We start from the raw sequence: 24,407 nt of genomic DNA, 5'->3' as shown, positions 1-24,407 counted from the left end.
ATTTGCAAGGATTTCTTTCGAAATTATTGGTTTATTTCTACAATCAAATGAAGAGATATGTTTTCAGTGAACACTTTTCCAAACACAAAAAAAAGATTATTTAGCAACAGTTTCATTTGAAATTGACCGTTACTAGCGACCTCTTACAATACTTTTGTTTTGAGATTTACTGTCAAACGTGACGTCTCTATGAATTAAAGTGAAAACAACAACGACAACAAAAGTATTAGTGAAGCAGACGGCTTTCAAAAAAAAAAGATTTCCTGGTAGTTTTATTATATGGGAATGAATTCAAATTATTTATCACTTGGATTGATGTTTTATTTGAAGTTTTGAGCTAAATATAAAAATATACATAAATTTAGTGCGTTCAAACAACAACAACTTTCAGCTACACACAATCGAACTAGGAGAATATGTTTAGTAAGTGTTCAAAATATGTAAATAAAAAACAGATAATTGTAGTTTGGATAAAAATCAAGCGCTATTTTTATATGCACTTGGGATTATTAACTTCATTTACACTCTCATTTTTATAAGACTTGTAAAGGAACTGTATTGATTCAAATTTGTTTGTATCTCTCTCTCTCTCTCTCTCTTCCTGGTTTCTCTAACTTTTAGAATTATAAATAATTTGTATATATGGATTTAAGCGGAACGTTGTAATTTACATAAATAAAACACCGATACACACATGCACTTGAAAAAAAGCTTATATAGAAGACGAAATCTATTCAGTTTTTGATCACTTTCCAATTTTGTGTACAATATTCACTATACCAATCAAAAAAATGTCTAAAGGCAAAGGAAAAAGTAAGTGACCTTCCAATAATATAATTTGACATGCACTATTGTCAAATTCTGGATATTTACTATTCAAATTAAAGATTTTATCATAAGAATCAATTAATTGAAAGTAGAAAACAATTTTTTTGAATCGCTTTCAGTGCATTCGGAGACGGAGGAACAGCAACGAATAAGATTTCAAGTGGAATTAGAGTTCATTCAATGTTTAGCAAATCCAAACTATTTGCATTGTAAGTACATAGTTTCCTCTACAAATTGATAAACGGGGAAAAATCTTGAATATAAAAATCTACGTTTTTTTATTTACTTTTCAAACAGTTATTGCACAGAGAGGATATTTTAAAGATCAAACATTCATAAATTACTTGAAATATTTAACATATTGGAAAGAACCAGAATATGCTCGCTATATCAAATATCCAATGTGTTTGTACTTCCTCGATTTATTGCAGTATGAGCACTTTAGACGTGAAATTGTCAATTCACAATGTGTGAAATTCATTGATGATCAGGCGATTTTATTGTGGCAACATTATACGCGAAGACGAATGAAATTGCTTGCTGCCGCTCAACAAAATCAACAGAATCATCAAAATGGACAAACTCAAAACATTTCAAATGGTCATCAACAGCAAAATGGAAACTCCAGTCCACAACAAAATGGGGGTGAACCGTGTTAATAAGCATAACTCATAAAGCATATAGATATTTCTTCCAATTTGTTTGCATATTTTTCCGTTTTTATAGTAAAAAAAATGTATAATTTTGAAACAATAGATACATATATCAAATAAATAAGATACATTCAATTGTCATTGAATTGATTTTTTCCGTGACCTTTGATTTTCTACTTGAAAAAGTGGAAAACGAATACGCTATTGTACATTAGAACCATTGGCACTATCAACACAACACATTTTTAGTTTATTGATCGAAAATCGCTTTCAAGGCATACATTATTAATTTGTGAGAATGTTTGCAGTTTAAAGAGTATGTTACGTGTCGCGCAGTAGTTTAATTTTGAATTCCAACGAGATAAGTAGAGTCGAATAAAAATATATTTAAATTTTCTTGATGGAAGATGCAGGAAAGGCAAATTCAACTGATCACATTGAATGAAATGACACCAAATGTTAATAGGAAGCCTGGCATCGAATCTAAATCAGTGAATTTGGTAACAACTAGAACAAAAACACCACCAGAAATTGAAGAAAAGTCCGTTGATTTGATATCAGTGACCAGTGAAGATTATAAAGATGATGACCAAATGTAAGAGTGAGATATTGTCCCAATTATGGTTATTTGAATCCCGTTATAATGAAATATAATTTCGCAGTTCGTTTGACGAAAATCGCCTGCAACAATGGAATACATCCGAATTCTATATGCAATTATGGGGTGCAGCAGCTGGAATAATTTTGCTTTTCAGCTGTGGTACACTCTCCGCATGGGCTGTTACAGATTTCGTTAAGGACGTTCAAGTTCACAAAGGTAAATTGAAAACAAATAATTTAAGACTAAAAAATTCAAATTCGTTTGTCTTTTTGTGTAAAATGAAGCTGCATGGATTGATATCGACTACAGTTTTGAGTTATTTGACGATGAAGAACGTGAATTTCTTAGTTCACGTCATGTTATTATAGCTATGGTTGTGTTGAGCTTTAATATCGGATGTATTATAGGTGGTATATTTGGAGCTTTCATCACACCAATCCTACCGAACCGTGCGATTTACGTATGTGAAAGTTATAAATTTTCTATTGTGGAAAATCTTTGTTCAATATTATGATAAATTTTTCAGACGCTCGGATCCGTTTGTATGTTATTTACCGGAATAACTTTAACAAAACACACTTCACCGTTCTATTGTGCAAAATCACGTTTGGTTGCTGGATTAATTTACGGGCTAATTCAATTAACAATAATTGTTCAAGCAGCTGAAACCACAACGAAGAAATGCCGGAGATGGATTTTAATCGTGGTGGCATACCTCAGTGCAACATCTAATTTAATTTCGACAATAATATTTTATTATTATGATGATCGTGTAGAGATTACATATAGCGAACAAAATCCTGCTCTTTATATTGTTTCATATGTTTTGATTGGCTGCTCTGTGATTGCTTTAATTGTGAATTTCATTTGTACAACTGATACGGTCCCATTTTATTTGAATCGTGGTGAGGATACGAAAGCATTCAAAGAACTTACTCGTTTGAAAGTGAATCATTTGTCAATGCTCGATATTCGATACGAATACGAACGTATTCGATTTGATGTTGCACAATGCCAATTGGATATCAATCGAAATTTGGCTGCTAAAAATAATCACGTTCCTTTACTCTCAATGTGTTGTGTGCGTATTTTAAATCTGCTGTTCACATCGGTACCGATGACCTTGGTGTTAATATGGGATCCCAGCAGTACCGAAGAAAGTGATGAAAATAACTTCGAATACATCACTTCTTTGAATTCGACTATTAGTCCATCGATCGATGAAAATGAAAATAAATACATATCTCCATTAGTAACGTTAGCAGTGTTACAAGCATTTCGTTTACTTTGCAGCATTGGGGTTATATGGAGGCAAGATAAATATCATTTCAATCGATTTAGCTATAAAATGGCTGGATTTACTGGTATTTTTTTGATTATTTGGTTTGTTGCACGTGTAGTTCTTGGTTCGATCGAAACAATTCAAAATGTATTATTTTTTCCGGTATCAATCGTAATAATGATGGGGTTCATCGGTCTCCCTCTCCCTTTGGACGTTATACAGCTATCTCAATCAGCAGACTCATATGCTCGCATTAAAAATAGTTGGGCGTTGGCTTGTGCAATCTTTATTGAAAACATTGTCCATATATTTTTGGTCGTTCAGTTGGATATGATTTTTGGCGTAATGTTTGTGTTTTTGGTAAATGGTGTAACGATGATTTTTTTCTCTTACTGGCTGCTAAAAAATATGCCAAATGTTGTTGCAATACATCCTATCACTGTCGCATTTGTAGCTCGTTACCCTTTTAAAAATGCATCGAATGACCAAACGCATACAATTTATATTTAATTGTTTGTTTATTTTTTTCTGAAAGCTGCACAGCCCTTTTTTTAAATAAAATTCTATTATATTTCTTTAAAGTATAACAATCAAAATAGTGGCTAATTTCGTTTCTGGCAGTAATTTTAAAAAATAGTGCCCTAATATTATTTCTTTCGAAAGGAATTATTAAAATTATAAGACTGGTCTATTTAATAAATTTTTGTACCCATTTGAACGATTGATTTGGGTTGGATAATAACTATACCTACCTTTAATTTATATAACACTTTTAATAAAGAATTGAAATTGACAATTGAAAAGAAAGAAAGAAATGAAATCGTAAAATTGTTTCCTTATCAGTGATCACTATCGTCGTTTTATTCTCACACGCGGAAGGAAGACACGTTTTCACACTTTAAGGAAGCGTGTGCACTCACGCTATAGCCATAGACATAAATATCGGAAGAAATTGTGCCTAGTTCTTTTGTTAATTTTAATCTCACTGACTTGTGAAGAAAAATGAAGCTTTTGTTTTGTTATATCATTCGACTATTACGTACGTATCTAAAACAATTGAGAAATTAATAACACAATTAAAATAAAAAATGTATTGTAGTTTTAACAGAAAATCGAAAAGAAAAAAGGAAAGAAAATATTAGATTAGTATGTTTCCTTGATTTTCATTAATTGCTGACGAAGCTGTTGATATTGTGTTCTTTTTCTAATTAATTAATGTATATGCGTTTTATGATGCTGATTTTACTAATTGCTAAGCACGCAATGTATTTTTCTAAATCTGTGTAATGTACACTCTTGAATATTGCAACGAATCAAAGGTTTGAGTTCAGCGGTAGAATCTTTCGATTTTCTTCAATCAAAAGTAGTGATACGTCATTCAACGAGTTTTTTGTTTATACTTTTCACTTCTCTATATACAGAGAAATACAATTTATCCAAGCATTCTGCTATTATGAATCGCTGTTGGCCGTTCGCGTTGCGTGCATACGCGCGATACATACACAAACAAAAGCTGGTCCCATTGTTTTCTCTATTCTCTTTCATACCTTTCATACGGTATGAAATTGGCACGAAAAAAATTCAAACCATCGAGAGCTCAACTGTATTCAAAAAAATACAATGACTGAAATTTCAGTCTTAGCTGAACCTTTGAAGGTATCGGTCGTGTTTTTATTTGTGCGCTCAAACTTTTATTCGTTGTGAATATGAAGTATAAGTTATTTTTTTATGACTGAATTCGAATAATTTTGACGTGTTTCCCAAACTATAAATTTTTTGGTTAGTGAATTTGGAATTATGTTTATTAACTCAAGTCTGTTGAAAGAAAAGATGCAAATCCAACATAAATACAAACTATAAACTAACATAAAATACGGTTTTACACAAAAAGACCTAGTTTAAAATTCTCACAGACATTGTTTTCAGTGAAAATAAGCAATAAAAAAACACTCAAAGAGAAAAAATTGTACATTAACGTCTAGCAATCCAATAATAACTTGCGAGAAAAGTAGTGTGTTCTCTCAAAGGAGAGAAATGCGACACGAATTATTAAACCGACGTCCCCGAAAGTTGAACTGATCTTAATTGTAACATACTCACATGATAAAAGTCAACAATTGGTAAATTTATGGAACTCTATGTCTGACAGAAAGAAGAATCTAATAACTATAATCACAACATTTCTTACTTCTAAATCTTCGTCCAATTGAAACCTCTGAAAAGTAAAAGCCTTGGTTCACGCAGTTGTGATACGAGCGCGCGATTTGAAATTCAGTCTTCATCATTTGCAGTGTATGTATGTGTTAATGCAAAGAAAATAACAACAATTGACGAATGACACACTTTTTTCCACGATCGTTTGTTTCGTCTCACTTTTACATTTTATGCACACCAGTGATTTCTTTCGGTCGGCATTTTTTTCCTTAAAAAGACAATTTCTTTTAGCTAAACTAAAAATTTTGTGCGATTCGCATATCAATTGAAATCAAAGAAAGAAGTAGAAGAAAGTGACCCAATGAGTAGCATCGACAAACAAAAGTGAATACACTCAAAAATTGAATAGTTTGGTTTAAATTGGTTTTGATCATTCGTTTCGGCCACTGTACCAAATCATAGTTGCCAATCGAAATCGATTAATAAAACGATTTTAATAGTCCAAAATATTAATTTTGTAGACTTTTTTCTTTAAATAAAGGTAAGTTTCTTTTAAGATTATTAAAAAACTTCTCTAAAAATTTAAAAAAATAATATGTAGGCTACATAGTGTAGCTTAATGTTTTTTGCTCACTGTAATGCTATTAAACTATACTGAAATAAAATGCAAAATATTAATCGATAGGCTTGTAGCAGTTGGTGAAAGCGTGTCTCATGATTACGGATGGCTAATTCGGAATGGTGCTTTAATTTTTAAGGCCAATATTTGTTCTTTCACTGTATAGGCTATATTATTCATTTCCGCATAAGTGCATTGTGGTCAACAATCAGAACAATCGCATGGTGAATGTTCCGCACTCAATGGTGAAAAGTGACGAGAAACACTAAAACAAACCGGTTCTTGCTGCATCCAATCTCAATCAGCTTGAGGTGTGCAGCTATTTTTTTTGTGTTTGTTGAATCGAAAGTATCGATGTTAAAGTAGATCAGAATAAATGGGCCTTGAATTTTATGCACTAAAATTAACACAACACGATCATTCACTGTTTTGTATTAATTCTTTTGATACCATACATAATAGCCGACCGGAATTTCGTTAACTTAAATTCATTGAAATTCGTCATTCGAACTAACTTGAATCGAATGCCTCATTTTGGATGAGTCACTCCATTGGTCATTGTTGTTCTATTAAATGTAAATTCTTAATCGAAGTATAATACATTTGTGTTCCATAAAAAATGAACAAACGTCAAACCAATTCTTGCAATACACGAAATCAAAAATTTACTCTTTGCAAAACTTCACTCCATCCACAACATAGAAATAGTTGTTGATTATACTGCCACGAGAAACAGGTTTTATTTCTAACAAAATAGTCGTGATTATCAGGTTTTTGAACTAGAGTGTCTGCTGTTTTTTTCATTTCGTTCATCTTAACACAAAACTGACAACTTTTCCCAAACAGTTTCCGACATTAGCTAATTTACGTTCACTTCATTTACTGCAGTAAAATGAAAAAGTATGCCCGAAGTATACTAGAAAAATTAACTCATATTTCGATAATTTAATGAAAAAAACCTTAAAGCTGAAAATCGTAAACATCTGATTTCTCATAAAATGATTTTCCAAGAAAATAAATTTGATTTAAATTAAATAAATCCGATTGAATATCAACTTCTACTACAATCTAAGAAGTCTCTCATTTTAAACAAATATTACCCATAGCTAATCGGAAGAAAAAATTGCACCATGAAATTACATTTTTATTAAACAAAAAATAGCAAAACTATGAAAATGTATGAAAACATCCATCGTAATAGTGAACATTTTTTCAAGTATTCAAAATGTTCATTTTATATTGGTGCTGCGAAACATAAAAACGATTTCCGAAATTTGCATTTTACCAGAGGAATTGATGAATGGTTGGTTGTTTACAAAGTTGCATCTGCAATCAGTCACGAAATATGCATTTTTTCTTCTAGGAAATGGTGAAACATTTCACAATTTTAGTTCAAACGATTTTATTATCTAATCAATGCACCGAACTCGGTCATAACATGTCAGTGTATTCGCAAAACACATTTCAATGAGGTTTTGTTTGATTTATACGTTATCGACCTGTTACATCGCGTATTGTGCATTCGGTTGCATTTTAAGAAAACAATGGAAAAAGCAAATGCGATCGTTCGCTTCAAAAATATATGCTTTTGAATTCAAATTGTTATTTAATAAAATATAAGCATGCGCTTTTAAAGTGTTTATATATTTTTTCAAACAATGTATACTACTAGCAAACACTAATATTCGTGAATTATCACCTGCTAGAATTTTTTTTTAGGAGAAGAGCCTAAACAATAAATCTGAGGTCCTTGGTCTTCGAATACATAAAAAAATCAAATATCAACCGATTCGTGATGCGAAATCATTGATCATTTTTTTATCATATATAAAAAGAACATTCAGACCTGTTCGTCATTAGCCCTTCTCAGTGGGAGCATTTTTTAATTGCGCCGTATAGTTGATACGCGGAAACTATTGTACGTCTAATTGCGTATTTTTTCATTTGTTAAAGTATGAAAAGAATTCTCAATTACCAAAAAAATATCACTTACTATTAAAAGAGAATCTCACAAAAGAATTCAATTTGATCGAAACATATTTTAACTTTGATCATACAAACTGAAATCAATTAATAGTTCTTTGTTGGTAAAAGAACATTTATCATTTTTCCTTTTTTTCAAAAGAGTAGCAGAAAATTTCGATATAATAGATCCAAAGTCATTCAAAGTCAGTCGGCTTTTGTGAATTAAGAACTCCTAATGTTATGATTTCTATATCTGTTAATGATAATCAATTGGGTACTTCAAAAATAAAATAAATATATCTTAAGAACACTTTAGCTATAGCAAGACTATAGTCATGTTGTTCTCTCTTCGTATGCGTTAATTTCTTACTCAAATCCATCATTAGTTATTCTATGTATTCAAAATCACAGGAAGAAACACGTTGTTAAAAAATATTTAGTATGATTGACGTTTGATAGCAAATTGTTTGCTTTTATTTCGAATACAACGAGAATAGATTAAACCGTGAATAAAATAAAGATACTTTTGTGTTCATCGCTAATGTCATTGATCTTCGAAGATTTATTAATTTTATTTGTAAGATGAGTAGAAATTACTGATCGTCAACTTGAGTTGCTAAAAGTTTTTCGTGGTCAATAACCGACTTTAGATTCTAAAGAATAGTTTCAAATCAGTATAAATATATCACTAAAAAGTGGATTTTTTTGTAGACTGACGATTACATATATGTTACACTTATTTCGCTTCAGCATTACTGATGACAGAATCGAACTGGTAAAGAAACAACATTTAAACAACATTTTATCTTAAACAACAATTAAAGATAATAATCGAGCTATTAAACGAATGTTTGTGTACAATTTGCTTGTTCCATCAACATTAAAAAATGTATGTGCCTTTTGAAATTCAATAAGTTGAATAAGAGCAACACTCAATTACTGCAGTGCGATTTGGCAACACGAACAATTTAACATAATCTCCATAGAAAAAAAAAACGCGAACGTATCTATTTAGTTTATGAAAAACGACTGTTTTGTGTCATTAAATCAAATGGTTTTTGTAAGCAGAGTTAATGTAAAGTAATGAATGCAATGAAATGAGAGAGTTTTTTGTGCGTATTTTTTGCCTAGTGTCGGCTACGTCGGACCAAAATCTGTTTAAGCGAGTAGTCAGAAAACCGTCAATCTAACACTGAATACATTATTTTGAGTATTAACGTGTATGTTTGTGTGTGCTAAGCATTGAAATGAAAAAGTATACATTCGATGAAGAAAAATGAAACAATTGAATCTTACGTTTTTGTGACCTTGTGCACAATTCGTAAATAAGTTTTAATCAAAGCAAGTGTTGGTGCGTGGCAAACAATGGTCAGTACATTTAAGATTTATTTAAAACAAAAGAAAGAGCCAAAATACGGTCAATATATAAATGCTTCTACTAGTTTGTTGTTTGATGCATATCGTGAAATAAACGCCTTATTTTTTTATTCGTAAGAAACATGCGATATCATTCGTGCATTGGAAGAAGAAAATTTCATAGCATAAGTGGTTTTATGCAGCATATCTTTGGTTATTCGATGAGCAATAATTATATTTAGATGATTTAAATTGAATTATGCAAAAAACTTACAAATATATAGACAATGCGTTCAAATTATATCATTAAAATAGTGTCCTCATGTCCTTATGACTTTTTCCACCATCCAAACAAATCCTTAGTTTTACCCATAAAAAGACACAAATGTAAATGAGTATTACTGAGTATTTAAGCGTGAACCAAACAAAAGTAGGAAAAACACCAAAACCTGGAAACCGTGAACAACGACGATTGGGTGAAGACAAAACCAAAGCGAAAACACAATAGTTCTGCACTGCAATTACATAATACTCTGAATTTTCATGGAATAATTACCAAACCGTATTTGGTACTAGTTCCCGTTCGACGATAATGTTAGTTGATGGAAAATGGCTTTTGTAAATAAGTGTGAGAACGTGTTCAATTGTGTTTCATGAGAAAATCTATAAATTTTGGTATAAATCTATGTCAACAAATCATTCTCAATTGCAGCAATTCAACAGTGACCAAAATGGCGACACCATTTTGTTTTCCAACCAAACTGCAAGACACGACAATATTTACAAAATCTCCGTCATTACAACCGGACTTTTTCATGGAATATTGTGTATATTTCGTATAATTATTGATTTGTTCATCTATTCGATCTTGGATCTGTAGTCAATTGAAATAAAGAGGCTTACGTTCGCAAGCTGACTTTTCCGCATGGAACCGAAATTTTGGGCATAAACTGAAATTATGGTCTATGTTTGGTTGCAGTAAATTAAATCTCCGTGAAAACTTGTGAATATTATTTTCTTATCAAAATAAATAATCACACTAAGTCTAAAGAAATTTCAATCAAAAATCGATTTTTGGCTCATAAACGAAAATGTTGTATGGGAGGTATCCCCAATTTGCATTGAAATTTCTTCAAACCTTCAGAAAGTTATTTTTTTGTGGAAAAAATAGCCTGTGCAAAGTTTCATTATTATTACATTATTACGCTACCATAAAGGCATAGCTCCCATTCAAAAATCAATTTTTTGAGGATTTTTGTATGAAAAGTCTGAGAAAGATTGATTGCGTCTCAAATTGAAAGAATATCATTTTGAGGTATTTTTCTCATAACTGCCTCTTCATAGTTCAAGTTTTACACCGATCAACCAATGTCGTTGAAAATTTGATCAGGTCTATTCCTCATAGTCTCAAATCATCTCGTAAAGTCAGATTTTGAATTTCATGTCTGAGCACGAAACCATCGTGTCACCAAAATGGTTAAAAAAAATGATCGAAAAATTGCCTGAAATCGTGTTGAGGTGAATTTAATTTTTTGGCCCAATACAATACCTTTCAAGATACCTTTCTTGATACCTTTCCTACACTAGGTGTACGGAAAAATAAAAAAAAATGTTGAAGATTTACGCAAACAGATGCCATATTAACGATAAACAGCTGAAGAATTGCTTCAATTTCAACCAAACAGATCATCATCAAATAAGTTAAGCGGAACTAATGAACAAAACAATTGACTTTTTTGCAAAAATTTACCTACAGAAAGAAGCAACAAACACATGACGTTGTACACAGTCAGACTATATCACAGTCCTTCAAAGACCATTAATTTCTTGATGCCACTGTTGACATTTTAATTATCTGTTTAGTGAAATTTAAATGTTCACCCAAAGGATTGTTTTTATTAAAAAGAACATTAACTTGAGTAAAAACAATGTTAAATTCGTTCACCTTCCGAAATAATGTGAGCACCAAATTCAAATATTTATCACGTGATGCTAAATATGTAAATGCGTTTTTTGTTGTATGTGTGTAATTAAAAATTTGATACAATTCCAAAGTGTTATACAATAGTTAGTGAATCTTGCCGGTTAAAAATGGAAGTAGAAGAAATGACACGCATCACATCCTAGGGGATAACCGTGAATTGCAGATCGAATAATTTATAATAATAAACGCTATTTCTCTCTATTTTTCACTAATTCTGCTAGTATTTCTACTAGTTTGTTCTAATACTGCTAGTTTTTGCTAATTTCTCTAGTACGTCAAAAATATTGCATACGTCAGATTGACAGCATGATCGAATAACCGAAATGTGTTTACGTAAATGTTTCAAGTTGACACTTTCAACGTGTATATTTGAAGCAGGCACTAGCGTATACGTTTTCAGTAAGAAATCTGTCATCAAATCTACATTTCCGATTGCAATTCGTAAATTGTAGTTAATACAGATGAAACGTGCTTGATTACGTGCCATTGAATATATTTTTATTTAAAAATGGGAAAAAGCGTATTTAACTTCATATTTTGATACATTTTAGTTCAACACTATTCAATTCGTTTGTTTTGTGAATTTTATTTTAATTCATTATTTCAAAAAATTCAAGAATAAATGCTTACTAAAGTATATACGTGTACAGTGCTTATTCTGCTATTTATTGCTAATTTCGCTATTTTCTTCATGTAAAATTCCCTATTTTTTGCTAATGTGCTAATTCTAATTCGCATGGATATCCCCTAGATCACATCGCATTCACAAACTGTGAAATATTTCGCTATCTCAGTACAACTAAGTCGGTATAAGAAAAATACGCTGCTTAGCGTAGAGTCTCCTTGGTACTCTTTCAAAAATATTGAAAGTTAAAAAGCTGTTTGGGGACAATAATGGAATTTTCCGTTAACTTCAAAATTGGAAATCATACTAATCAATCAACAATAAAAGTCATTGCTCATTGAAATCATTTTCCAAGTTCCATCAAGTTCCATGAAAATAAATTGCTGACTTAATGACAGTCCAATTTTCTTTTTTTTTGCATAATTCGACCATCATCTGATTATAAGTGCACGCAAATATAAATCCAATTGTCATCAGTCTTTTCGTTTGGATTCGATTGATAACCAAATAAATTATAGTCTTTTTGAATGGAAAAGCAGGCGTTTCGGTAATTTGATAATAATCAGGCATAAATTTTCAATTGTGCAAAAAAAAAAACAATGTGGAAAAATATCATCAAACTATTGAATTGTGTATTGTTTTCTATCGGTTCTTCGGATCCATACTCTACGATAGTAGTAGAGCTGAAATCAAGTTGACAAACCTAAAATTATTCGTATTGTTAAATGAAATGAAAAACATTCGATTGAATATAATGGTGATGTTTGCTTGCAACCAACCGTTCGCGGTTTCAATCAACTCAAGAAAAAAAAACTCTATAAATTGTGATGTACCGACAGTTTTAATTGCTCAATCTATACAATGATCGCACATTTATGCAAGGGAAAACGTTTTAAAGATGAAGGAAGCGAAGAATGGATGTGTTTTTTATTCATTGAGAAATCGACTCGATAAAAGCCGTTGACTAGTGGCAACTGAAAACTGGTCGGCAAAACAATACTCTTTTTATTTCTCTTTCTATGGACGGTTGAACGCTGTTTCTCTTAAACGAAAACTGAACAAAAACGAAATAAACCGACAACTACCTTATTGGTAAAAGCTATTAAAACAAAACGCCATTCCCATTGAAAACAACGTTGTCATCATCACAACCGACATCAATGCTTTTTCTTTGCGTATTTTCATAACGTTTATTACAATCGGATAAAACGAAACACAACAAAACAATAAGCCAAAATATTTGATTTCAACATACAATGATTTATCGCTGCCAATTGTTTGTCGATCATATTGCATTAAAATCAAAATTCTCAAACTAACAGAAATAAAATTTAAAATCTAAAAATTGATTGAAGAAGAAATTACCAAAAAGAAATGCGCCTTTGTTTATTTTAAATCAGTTTGTTGCAAATACAAATCCTTAGCCGTAAATCCATTGGATGGTCGATGACCCAGTTTAATAGTGGGTGTCGTAAAATGCCTTTTTGTTTGTTTTTTGCCTTGTGAAGTGTAAACAAAATGACATTGAGACAATGTCGAGTGGACCATTTGGAACTTGATTTACGTGTTGACACGCTTTGCTATAAAAATCGATATTTTCGTGTATATATTTCGCACATTCGTTCCATTTAGAAAGGCAACTGCAGAAATTTGACGTCAATTTTGTGATTTTATCGATTTCTTTGAACTTTCTTTATTACCGTTTCTGAAGAAAACCGTAAAAATGTAAATGTATTCACTTAAATTTCACATTTTATCCTCCAAATTTATTATTTCGCCTAATAAGATTAATCTAGAACAATAAAATATATTAAAAACGCATTTGTATTGAAAACCCAAAAAAAGTAACCAAGTTGGTATTAAAATAAAACTTAAAAAGAAATATATATTACTTTCTTTTAACTCGTTTGCTACTGCACTGCTAAAAAAATCAATCTCTTTGATATGAAATTTTAATTCAATTTCAAGGCATATTTACATTACGTAAACTCGTCTTTTGATACGACTTGATTCCATTGCTTATTTCATAAATAATAAAACCAATTGCGTGCAGAACAGTTGAAATCAATATACGTGAGTAAAAAACTTTATATATGTATATAAAAAGTAATAATACAACAATTAGAAGAACATAAATATTAATTGGTCGGTAAAACGAATACCATATTCACATTCCATTTATTGGTTTTGGTGTTATGCAATCAATCGCTTCAAAATAAAAAAAAAACGGAAAATGTGCGAATATTATAATGCATTAAATGCACAGTAATGCATCGAATTATAAAAAATGTGTGTATTTGTCAAAATGAGCCATAAGAAACGCAATCGAAGTTTGCAAGAGATTATAATCGCTGTAATGTACTGTATGCTCAGTTTATTTTATTTCTAAAAACTTAAAATATACAGCATACCACATTGACTTCCGATCCATTCAATCATTTTTTCATGTTACACACAATCGTATGACTAATAAAGTTGAACTACATTATAAATATATAAAGTTGTTTGTTTGCCGGAAACATGGTGTTTTCTCGTTCACACGCATATTTTGGCACAAGGAAAATTGGTGCACTAGAAGAGAAGAAGTGTGCGGGTGAGTATACCAAAAGTTAAGCTTGCAATCTGAATGTTACGTCGCAAATCGCAGTTAATTACATTGCTGTTCGAAAATGCCGGATTTTCACACATTTTTCTCACAAATTTTGTACCTATGAGTTAAGCATTCTTTTTTTTTCGTTAGCTGAAGTAAATTTGTCGGCCACGCTTTCTGAGCATGACATCGCCATTAATGCAATATTTTTTAATTTTTTATTAATTTGGTGCAAATACCGGTTAAAATCTAGAGAATCACTAAATCTAATCGGATTAGGTGAAAATTTGCAAGAGAATACCATGTAAAAATGTTTGGTTTACGCATTGATCCCATCGATTCAAACATCGTTTGGAAAACCAAGGAAATGACAATATGATTAGATGTTCTTATTTAAAATATCAACAAGTGTGTTCTGTGATACCAACTCTTTGATCTTTTACATTCTTCTCGTGAAGAAACTAATTTGGGAAATACATTTTTGGTATGGCGCAAATAATACAATTGAAATTAGTTAAAGAAATGAATGTCATAATGAAGTGCTTAACAACTGAATAAATAAAGATCGAAACTTTTGAGTTAGTTCAGTTGAAGTTCATTCAACATAAACATTTACATATATTGGTAGTTCGTTGAATGAACTTTCGTTACATCTTCTGGTTCTAAAATGTACACTAGATCTTTTGGAGTCATTAGTTTCTATTGTTTTCAATCCATGTTAAAATACATATCTCAAAAACTTTTAAAGTGATTTGAAATTAATGCTATATCCAAAATTTCACTCATTTACGTGCATCACGTTATTTATTTATAGTAATTGAATTTTTCCACACAGATGAATTTGCAATTGAACAACTTTTTTACGTTCGATATCAATAGTAATGTAAAATGATCGCATATACCTGTAACAATATAAAATTATAATGCCCATCACACTTAACACGTCTCCGTTTGTATTGAAATATATCTATTATAAATATATGTGCAATAATGATTGAAAGAGTTCAAATGTAGAAATATCATACAATAAGTAACAAAAATTTGAATTGATTTTTGAAAAGAAAAAAAAATTAATAAAGGAAACGATATAAGATTTGCAAGAAGATTTGTCATGCGGCTTTTTATATAAATGAAACCGCCAATAATAACGGTTTAATAGGATGATTAAAATATACAAGTCATAATGAAATTTGTGGAAATAAAATATACAGCAATTATATATACTTTCCCTCATTTGGACGTTGACTGGAACTAAAATTATGTTAAGTTAAACGTTCTCAAATGTTAACTTTTTCAAATTACATTTGTAAATATAACACACGTTTGGCTTTTATTTGTAAAAAGTGTTTATTTATGGTCAAAAAAATTGCTTAAATACGTACAACTTGTTAATACAAATACATATTTAAATGAAAAGAAAATCAGTCGAAAAAATGGTAATTTAAATTCACAGAATCCGCCTTACAATATTTAAGATGTCAAAAATGAACTTCTGTGGGATAAAGAAAAGAGTGTCGCATTACCACGAAATCATGTCGTTCAAGATAAAAAGATGTTGATGAAGTATATTTTACAGTTGAATTTAATAGACCCGCTGTAAAGCAATGAAGATGAATGAGTACAAAAGACAGAAATTATGCATGATCATTACAAAAATGATGATAATTTTTAACTTAATTTTTTTTACATATTTTTGCTGTTTTGCTCTTAGCTAAAGAAATATGCATGTATTTTAATTTGTATATCAGTGAGCACTATAGTGACTGCGCCAATTAACTCAATTCCTCAAGCATGTGTTGAAAATTCCATGCAAACCGTGATTCGCTGCTACAGCGGAGCATAAACTTTCGTTTTCTCAAATGCTGGGAGACAATTTAATAAACTCGAGAGAAAAAATAGATTTTCAAGAAAAATACAACAACAACAGTTGCAATTGCATGGAACTTTTTGTTTTATTCCATGAAATTATTAATACTATAATGTTGATTTGTTTGAGAAAAAAAATGTACACACCATTTAACCTTCGCACTCAAGCCATTTAGTTGTTAACAGCGTTAGTTTCACGTCAATGAAGAAAGTACATCTTAAGTACATTAAAGATATACTACTATTCAATTGTACTTAATCCCTGACTATGAGTTCATTGTGTACAGTGTACAGTTGTACACTCTATTTTGGACGCGGTTTATTTTAAACTTATTCTATACATTTAGCCGAATGTTGCACGTTTTTCAGGTAAAAATGTGATGTTGAATAAGGATGTAATGTTTGGATAATACATATGGATTTATTTCATGCAAGAGAAGCGACTGAATTTGTATACTATCCAAAGCCAGGCAAATATTTATAGATATACTGTGTATCATGAATATTTCGATGAATTTATGATTTCGAAACTTTGTACAATTGATTTTCGATTGCATCACATGCATTGTTTGTGATACCTTCGATAAAGCAAGAATTCATGTATTCCGCCGAAGTGAATGTACTGACAATAGAATTTCCATTCATATATTGATGCTCTTGCATTCGTGATTATTAAAAAATGATCGAAAACGTGCATCGATAAAGTATCGTTTTCTTGCTGAATTTTCCACCTGGAATTTGGTGTCACATTGTAAAAAAATTAAAATTATTCTGCATGTTATTTTTTCCATTGAAAATTATGACATTACTTGGGGCAATCGTGATAACATTAAACGTTTCTCTCTTTCCATCTATGGCATGACCAAGAAACTAATCATATTTGTTACCATTCGGTGAGCATACACAATGCGACGCAAATTGACAGCGTCACAAAGACATCACGCATTCATTATTTTTGAGCCATCAAAAAATTGGTGACTTGGTAGAAATCAATTAAATTAGTTACATAAATATTTGTCGATACGGAATTTAGTTTATAGATGATTTGATCGGTTCGAGTACATTGAATGCAATCATGAGTTTGCAAAAAAAGCATTACCACAATGTCACAATAGTAAATCAAGTTTTAAAAAATAATAAAACAATCACGGGAAAATATTCTGGTCGATTTTTTATACACACAAAAAATCAAATCCCGAATTTACAATATATTTTTTTTGCAGACGTTTTGCTTTTAAATTCTCATTAAACGTCTTTTATGAACCATTGAACTTTCAAACGTGCGCCAATGAAACGTGATTAAACTTAAACAATTCGCATTTGGTCGTCAACAACTGAAGAAAGGTAAAAAACGAGAAATCACTTTCCCTTTTTGTGAAGCGACGAGACGTTGTAAAAATACTGAAATATTTAAAAAAAAAAACAAACATATATATTTGTTTGGATTTTTATTGGCATTCCAGATGCGTGAAATGAAATGATTCGATGATGTTTTTATTGCGCATTTTTTCTACTACGAGTATAACTTACTAAATCGAGCAGTGGTTCATTGAACACCACTATATGTCGATGAAGTATGCAACTATTGTGGTTTAATAACGTGTGAATATCAAGTAATAATAGCTTATGTTTTATTTTGTATGAGCAATGATCATGTAAATGAGCAAAGATCGGAAGCTATTGTCTTTGAATGATTTCATTTGTGAGAAAACTTTAGCAATTGGATTGGACTTTTGCTCTCATACTTTAAGATAGAACATACACTGAAATCGACTCCTTATAATAAATTTCAATAATGTTTGGGTCAATCAAAGTATAGTATTATCCTAACTAAAAAGTCATGTTCAGTCATGACCATATCATCCGGATCATTTATGCATGGTATGAACGTATTCCAAGTATTCATTATCAGATAATTATTGTTTCAAACAAATAATCATACATATTCTTCATTAGTATGGGAGTTTTATACTATATATAATAGCTTATTTTCACATAAAACAATCAAGTGAAATAAAAATATGTATCAGTTAAAAGAATAATAATAAAAATTTAGATATATAGATTTCAGATCAATGACTGATCATACTTTTCAGAAACTAATTATTGAAAAAATAAGAAAATTCCTTTAATGAAAAAAAAATTAATCGAGTTTTTCTTCATATTCAGGCAATCAAGTGTTTCCATAAACATTACAAATTTGTTCGAAAACAGTACCAAAACGAGTAAATTAATGTGTTTGACAGAAATGAATACGATTGACTTGCTGTTACTCAAATATGAGAAAAAAACTTTGGAGGCTAGAGATCGAATTTTTGCGCTGGAAAACTAGTATTCACATTTTGTGTTTCCATTCCAACATCGATAATAATTAATTGTTGCGCTAATAAACACTATTTTCAGTACGTATAGCAAAGGGAGAGAAAATTCCATTTGAGAAATGAATTTTAATTGGGCACTGTAAAGCGGTCATTGATCATATACACAATGTATTAATATTAGTACTCAATCCAAATCGCATTGAACTGCTAGTCAGCGATAGTCATATTAATATTATGACTGTTGAATGTTAAAGCCATTGATAGAGTTTATGTAGAGTATTCGCAATCAGCAGTGAATGAAATGGCTTTGGCTTTACTCGTATTTCAATTTAACACCGTTAGTTGTGTTAATTTATGGACGCTAGATTGAAGGTTCGATGCTTATAGAAAGCGATAGTGTGTGAACGGCGAACTCAATCATTCATGCTGATGACATTCAGACAATCGCAGCTAAGCATTACACTTGGTTTTGATGCGCTCAGTTGATTTAAAATTATATAAAAACTTATTTGTAATGTGTATATAAAACTTGGAACATGCTCTGATGATAGATTACAAGAGAGCACAATAATTAAAGGTTCCGTATAAGATACAGACAGGGACAAACATAGACAGTAAAATGACCAGAGATTCCGTTCCATCACGGAACTGAATGGAAAATGTATCAATTTTTTCTTCATCAATTATTTTTTTTATCGCATCCTAACAACACAATTAACTGCTAACTGCAATTCTAGTAACTTATATTTTATTTTTAATTCAGGTGAAGTCATTCACTTTCTACGATTAGCTCAGTTTAAAATGGATTTCTTATGACAATAACAATATGGGATTGAAAGTAGATGATATAAAAATGTGGATTTTACGGAAATTTTGGCAATTCATCACACTGTGATTATGAATTTTTACCGAATAACAGCTTCATTTGACAGTTGACCGAAATGAAAGTTGTAATTATGTTCGATAAACAAAGAGTATGAAACTAGTATGAAGCAAGTGCATCCGTCACATATCACATGGAAATCGGAATCAAAACAAATTTTTTATGGACGATTAGATTTCAATTTATATTTCCCTAGCCTCTAGCTATTGTGGAAGGTGTAGAAAGAGTACGCATTTTTTGCAATAAATTGCAGATAAATCAATTGGAATAACTAAATTTTCATTACGTTTATATAAAGTGAGATCAATTTATTGCTCGTGGTTTGGCATTTGTTCATCTGCAGGTCATATTGCCGATCACTTCATAATCTAAAAAAACGTGTTTGAAGATTTCTATGATGAATTCAACAATAAAACCTAATTACCTCAAATAAATAATACTTACGCACTTGGTTTCTCACATAAGCATATATCAAAATAGTACTTATATGGAGAGCTTCCAGCAATTCGGTGTTTTCTTTTACAACATTTTAATTACAATACTTATTCTTTGAACATCAAACAAAACAAAGTAAAGAAAACTATTCGTGTGAACAAAAAAAAATGTGAGGAAATAATTGTATGAATTGAGTTGATCTATCTGTAAACGCTTCACTAAGTGCTGAAACGCATCGCAGGCTATTTTTCAATTTTAAGCTATTTTCAATTTTTGTTTCAATTTCTATACATTATCGGCCGGAATGGGTACAGTGAAATTTTCTTTCTTTGTAATGGTTTAAAATGGAATCATCTTGGCAGAACAACTACTAAAAGAACTCAAAAAAATACATTTAAATATTTTCACTAGCCTCATAACATCTTGCAGAAAATTGTCTTGAACAATCAAAAGTGTTTTTCAATATATCATATATATATATATGAATACTTCAGATGTTTTATTGTAAAATTTTGAATTTTCCTCTTGATATATAAATCAGCATACCAATTCATAATTAGAAATTCTAATTTAGAATCACTGTTATCTTTTATATTTTATAAGAACTATTATTATTCTATAGGTATAAGTTGATTATTTAAGTAATTAATTGACAAATTTTCTTATTCTTACGAGCAATATTGACAAACAGTTGTTTTGTTACAATTACAATTTAAAATGCCACTTATCCAATAATTTTATCTGAAAAACATTTAAAACCATATTGAATCACTCCTTAATTGAATTGAAAGTAAACTATATCTTTCATATACTCACATAAAAATTGCGAACATTGTGAAGATGAATAACCGATTTATGTATTGTATTATTATAATAAGAGCGTAAGAAATGCGTAGGTCGTTGAGTTTTATTTCACTAAAACAACAATCATTGTTTGAACTCGCTTTCAAATACAATTTCACTTTGGAAGACAAACGGTTTCGTTATATATAAAATATATAACGTTATGAATCAAAATAAAAGTCTCACTGGATTTCTCTCAGCACCAAAAACGTAAAAACAATGCATGAGAAAGAAAAGAATGAAGAGTAATGCTAAAATGTTCTCATTAATCGACGACGTATTGGAAATTCCACATCATTTCTGAAAATGTTTTATTGTTTTTTTTTTAAAGCATTAAATAATTTTCGATCATAACAATAAATACGAAATAATTTATTTAAGTTTTTTTTTTCGATTTCAAGACCAACTCACCATTATCATTTGAACGACTTTGAATTCAAACTTCAAGAAGTTGGAAAAAATAAATAAAAAAAAAACAAAAGATTATTGAAAACAGATATGAATTCGTATTTTTAAGTGGTTCCGATTTTCGGTCAACTAACTAACTAAACCGAATTAAGAATTACTTTTGAAAAAATACTTCTACTGCAACAATCACTAAGACATTACATGATTGGCCCAAATTCAATGGTTTATTATCATCAAATGCTTGCTTCTATTATTTATAATGTAAATTTTGTGCCAGTTCTCACCAGTTTATTTCAATGCATATTTTGTTTTTCTTTTTTTTTAACAGACTCGATTACCAACACGAACATCTAACAACATATTCACTGAATTGAAAATGCATCGTAAAGCGTACAAAAATTACAAAGGGAGTCAGCAATCAGACAATTTGTGCGCGAAATTCGCACATAATTGGCAATTCATATTCATGATTGGTGTATTGATGCACGCGATTGACGTGTGCAATGGTCACGGTCGTCTTATTGAGCCTCCCAGCCGGTCATCAGCTTTCCGATATGGATTTCAAACACCGCCAAACTATAATGGTGAGTTTCAAGTCTTTTCTATCAACCGAAATAAAATAAACACATTTTTGATTAATTTAAACGGAAACTTTAATAAAAAAATGATTTTTCCTGTTAATTAATTACGTGGATAGATCATGAATTATATTGCGGTGGCTATGCGCGGCAACAACGTAACGGAGGAAAATGTGGTGAATGCGGTGATGCATGGGGTAGTTTATTTTTTGTTCGCATTTTAAATTTAAAAAAATGCTAAAAAAGTAATTTTTTAGATATGCCACAACCTAGACCAAATGAATACGGAGGAAAATATGGTCAGGGAGTCATTGTAAGGAAATATAATCCTGGATCTGATATTACAATTAGAGTTGAACTCACGGCGAGTCACATGGGGTAAATTCAAACATCTGTACTGTTTCAATATTACAGTTTAACTAATCAAATATTTCAAATTTTACAGGTACTTTGAATTCCGTATATGCCCTGAGCTTCACGCTCAACAATCATGTTTAGATAAGAACCTTCTTCAACTATTGGGTGGCACTCCAAGTATTCCACAACCAAACGATTTGTCTACACGATTCTATCCAAGAAATGGGAGCCGCATTTATGACATTAAAGCTCGTCTTCCTCCAGGTGAGAATTGGTTGTAATTAGGAAAAAAATGATGAATAAAATGGTTTTTTTACCAGGTCTCGAGTGTGGAAATTGCGTACTACAATGGCGCTACGTGGCAGGAAATAATTGGGGAATGTGTGAAGATGGTACTTCTTTTTAACCATTTAAAATGAATAAATCAATTTGATCCGGAAAATTAAAAAAAAAATAATCTATTTATTTTCTCTATCTAATTTCGAATTGAATATCCACACAGGTACCGGTGCAGTAGGTTGTGGACCTCAAGAAGAATTCCGTGCATGTAGTGATGTTTCTATTGGTGAGCCAAAGATCAAATCTTATTATATTCAATTAAAATTCTATAGACTTACGATATTTTTTTCATTTTGCAGGCGAAAAAGCCGCTGCTCCACCCTTGCGTCCAATTCGTCCAGGAACAAAAACAAAACCAACTGCCGATATCAGAAAGACTACACCACCAACCGAAGTGGAAACATTCGAGGAGCCAGTATACGATCAATCATCTCGTTATTTGGGAGCTATCGTTATTATATTATCAGCTCTTCTTGTTGTGCTCTGCTTACTATTTGCCATTTATTTGTATCACTATCACGGAAATCGTGTTAAACAAATCATGCATTGGAATCAACAACATCAAAAAACGCCATCGGCTAATATGTCTGTATCAAAACCAGTTTCTATTGTTTCTCCAACTTATCCACCACCCGCATTTGATGCACCGGTTCCTCCACCGAGAGCCAAGCGACTCTCACAAACATTGAACGATGTTACTTCGTTTGAACCAAGTGTTATCAGTAGCTATACAAGATAAAGCAGTCATATATAGACAGGTCCATCGCATGTTGCAATTTAAATAACATGAATTAATGTATGTGATGTGAGAAAAAAAAAGAGATACATCTTGCAACACTTCCACATCAAAGGGAAATCTTTCAGAACGTTCGTAGCCAATGTAGTAATAGAATGTACTGTTAAATGTAATACCAAGCCGAAAATATATAGTTTGTAGATGCGATTAGAATTTGAATAATATAAATGCTAAGTACAGTAATGAAAATGATTCAAAAGAAATCGCGATTTTCACATTATCATTTTGTACACATTGGTACAAATTTTAAATGACTTTGCCAAATAAATTTTATCGTCCACATGTTCATATTAATATTCGGGTCAATGAACCCAAAATCGATTTTGATATGAAAAATGTTGATGTCCCTTCATTGTACGAAACATTTTGTGATTCCATAAGTTTAAAAAATTTATTTATTGGTAGAAAATTATATGTGTTATTATATAATTTTTACCGTTTTCCATTTTTTGTTATTTAAGACCATATTTCGTTCACATGAAAATGAATTTAAAAACAGAAGAATTACCAATCAACTAAAATTGAAAAAAAAAAAAAAAATGCTGGATTTATTTCAAATAAAGGAATAATTTTATATTTTAAAATTAATTGGATTTTCTTATTGATTTGACAGCTTTTCAAATGTGCACTATTTCTTATCGAATTTGATTCAACAATATTTTTTTATTCATCCAGATAATATAAAATAAACTAAAAACTGATATTGATGGCTAAAACCAAAGTGACAAATTAACGGTTTATAAAAAATATATTCAATCACTGTCGAACAAAAATCACTTACCCGACTTAGGTATGTGTAGAAATGTACGTTTCGGGGTTCATGATCTACAAAAAATGATTTTTAAATACTTGCATTGGCCAGTCTATCTAATATCAACAATGCCTTATGAAAATTACATTATTGTTACTAATATATATTCACAT

General features: G+C 30.7%; 3 protein-coding genes across 6 annotated transcripts; all 3 read left to right on the top strand.

Annotated features, from left to right (window-relative positions):
- The first annotated feature begins 211 nt into the window (after positions 1 to 211).
- LOC116341346 (mediator of RNA polymerase II transcription subunit 31) lies at positions 212 to 1,622 on the top strand. Of its 2 annotated transcripts, none has more exons than XM_031768341.1 (4): positions 212 to 423; positions 622 to 813; positions 948 to 1,037; positions 1,126 to 1,622. In XM_031768341.1, exons 2-4 carry the CDS (start codon positions 792 to 794, stop codon positions 1,485 to 1,487), a joined length of 474 nt encoding a protein of 157 aa, XP_031624201.1. In that variant the 5' UTR covers positions 212 to 423; positions 622 to 791; the 3' UTR covers positions 1,488 to 1,622. The 2 variants fall into 2 exon arrangements, with proteins under 2 accessions (XP_031624201.1, XP_031624200.1); XM_031768340.1 differs by having other exon boundaries at positions 921 to 1,037.
- A 91-nt stretch (positions 1,623 to 1,713) lies between these two features.
- LOC116341345 lies at positions 1,714 to 4,366 on the top strand. Its single transcript, XM_031768339.1, has 4 exons — positions 1,714 to 2,076; positions 2,144 to 2,298; positions 2,367 to 2,542; positions 2,609 to 4,366. Exons 1-4 carry the CDS (start codon positions 1,889 to 1,891, stop codon positions 3,872 to 3,874), a joined length of 1,785 nt encoding a protein of 594 aa, XP_031624199.1. The 5' UTR covers positions 1,714 to 1,888; the 3' UTR covers positions 3,875 to 4,366.
- A 649-nt stretch (positions 4,367 to 5,015) lies between these two features.
- LOC116341205 lies at positions 5,016 to 23,930 on the top strand. Of its 3 annotated transcripts, none has more exons than XM_031768132.1 (8): positions 5,016 to 5,656; positions 21,742 to 21,997; positions 22,111 to 22,188; positions 22,249 to 22,369; positions 22,437 to 22,612; positions 22,669 to 22,740; positions 22,851 to 22,913; positions 22,987 to 23,928. In XM_031768132.1, the coding sequence occupies exons 2-8, from the start codon at positions 21,790 to 21,792 to the stop codon at positions 23,424 to 23,426; spliced, it is 1,158 nt and encodes a 385-aa protein (XP_031623992.1). In that variant the 5' UTR covers positions 5,016 to 5,656; positions 21,742 to 21,789; the 3' UTR covers positions 23,427 to 23,928. The 3 variants fall into 3 exon arrangements, with proteins under 3 accessions (XP_031623992.1, XP_031623990.1, XP_031623993.1); XM_031768130.1 differs by having other exon boundaries at positions 5,016 to 6,059; XM_031768133.1 differs by lacking the exon at positions 5,016 to 5,656 and adding an exon at positions 8,838 to 8,877 and having other exon boundaries at positions 22,987 to 23,930.
- The last annotated feature ends 477 nt before the right edge of the window (positions 23,931 to 24,407 follow it).

Source organism: Contarinia nasturtii, unplaced genomic scaffold (assembly GCF_009176525.2).
Source record: "Contarinia nasturtii isolate CC-2019 unplaced genomic scaffold, AAFC_CNas_1.1 Cnas_scaffold_695, whole genome shotgun sequence".
In the NCBI taxonomy this organism is placed as follows: Eukaryota; Metazoa; Arthropoda; class Insecta; order Diptera; family Cecidomyiidae; genus Contarinia; species Contarinia nasturtii.
The sequence above is the reverse complement of the archived record's forward strand: the minus strand, read 5'-3'. Positions and strand labels throughout refer to the sequence as shown.

What these genes read in the sequence shown, in the direction of transcription:
- LOC116341346 (XM_031768340.1), top strand. Translation starts at nt 792, where the DNA reads ATGTCTAAAGGCAAAGGAAAAA. An exon ending in GTCTAAAGGCAAAGGAAAAA is followed by an intron (nt 814 to 920) that starts GTAAGTGACCTT and finishes AATTGAAAGTAG; the next exon opens with AAAACAATTTTTTTGAATCG. An exon ending in AAATCCAAACTATTTGCATT is followed by an intron (nt 1,038 to 1,125) that starts GTAAGTACATAG and finishes CTTTTCAAACAG; the next exon opens with TTATTGCACAGAGAGGATAT.
- LOC116341345 (XM_031768339.1), top strand. Translation starts at nt 1,889, where the DNA reads ATGCAGGAAAGGCAAATTCAACTGATCACATTGAATGAAATGACACCA. An exon ending in TATAAAGATGATGACCAAAT is followed by an intron (nt 2,077 to 2,143) that starts GTAAGAGTGAGA and finishes ATAATTTCGCAG; the next exon opens with TTCGTTTGACGAAAATCGCC. An exon ending in TACCGAACCGTGCGATTTAC is followed by an intron (nt 2,543 to 2,608) that starts GTATGTGAAAGT and finishes TAAATTTTTCAG; the next exon opens with ACGCTCGGATCCGTTTGTAT.
- LOC116341205 (XM_031768133.1), top strand. Translation starts at nt 21,790, where the DNA reads ATGCATCGTAAAGCGTACAAAAATTACAAAGGGAGTCAGCAATCAGAC. An exon ending in AACACCGCCAAACTATAATG is followed by an intron (nt 21,998 to 22,110) that starts GTGAGTTTCAAG and finishes TTACGTGGATAG; the next exon opens with ATCATGAATTATATTGCGGT. An exon ending in CTCACGGCGAGTCACATGGG is followed by an intron (nt 22,370 to 22,436) that starts GTAAATTCAAAC and finishes CAAATTTTACAG; the next exon opens with GTACTTTGAATTCCGTATAT.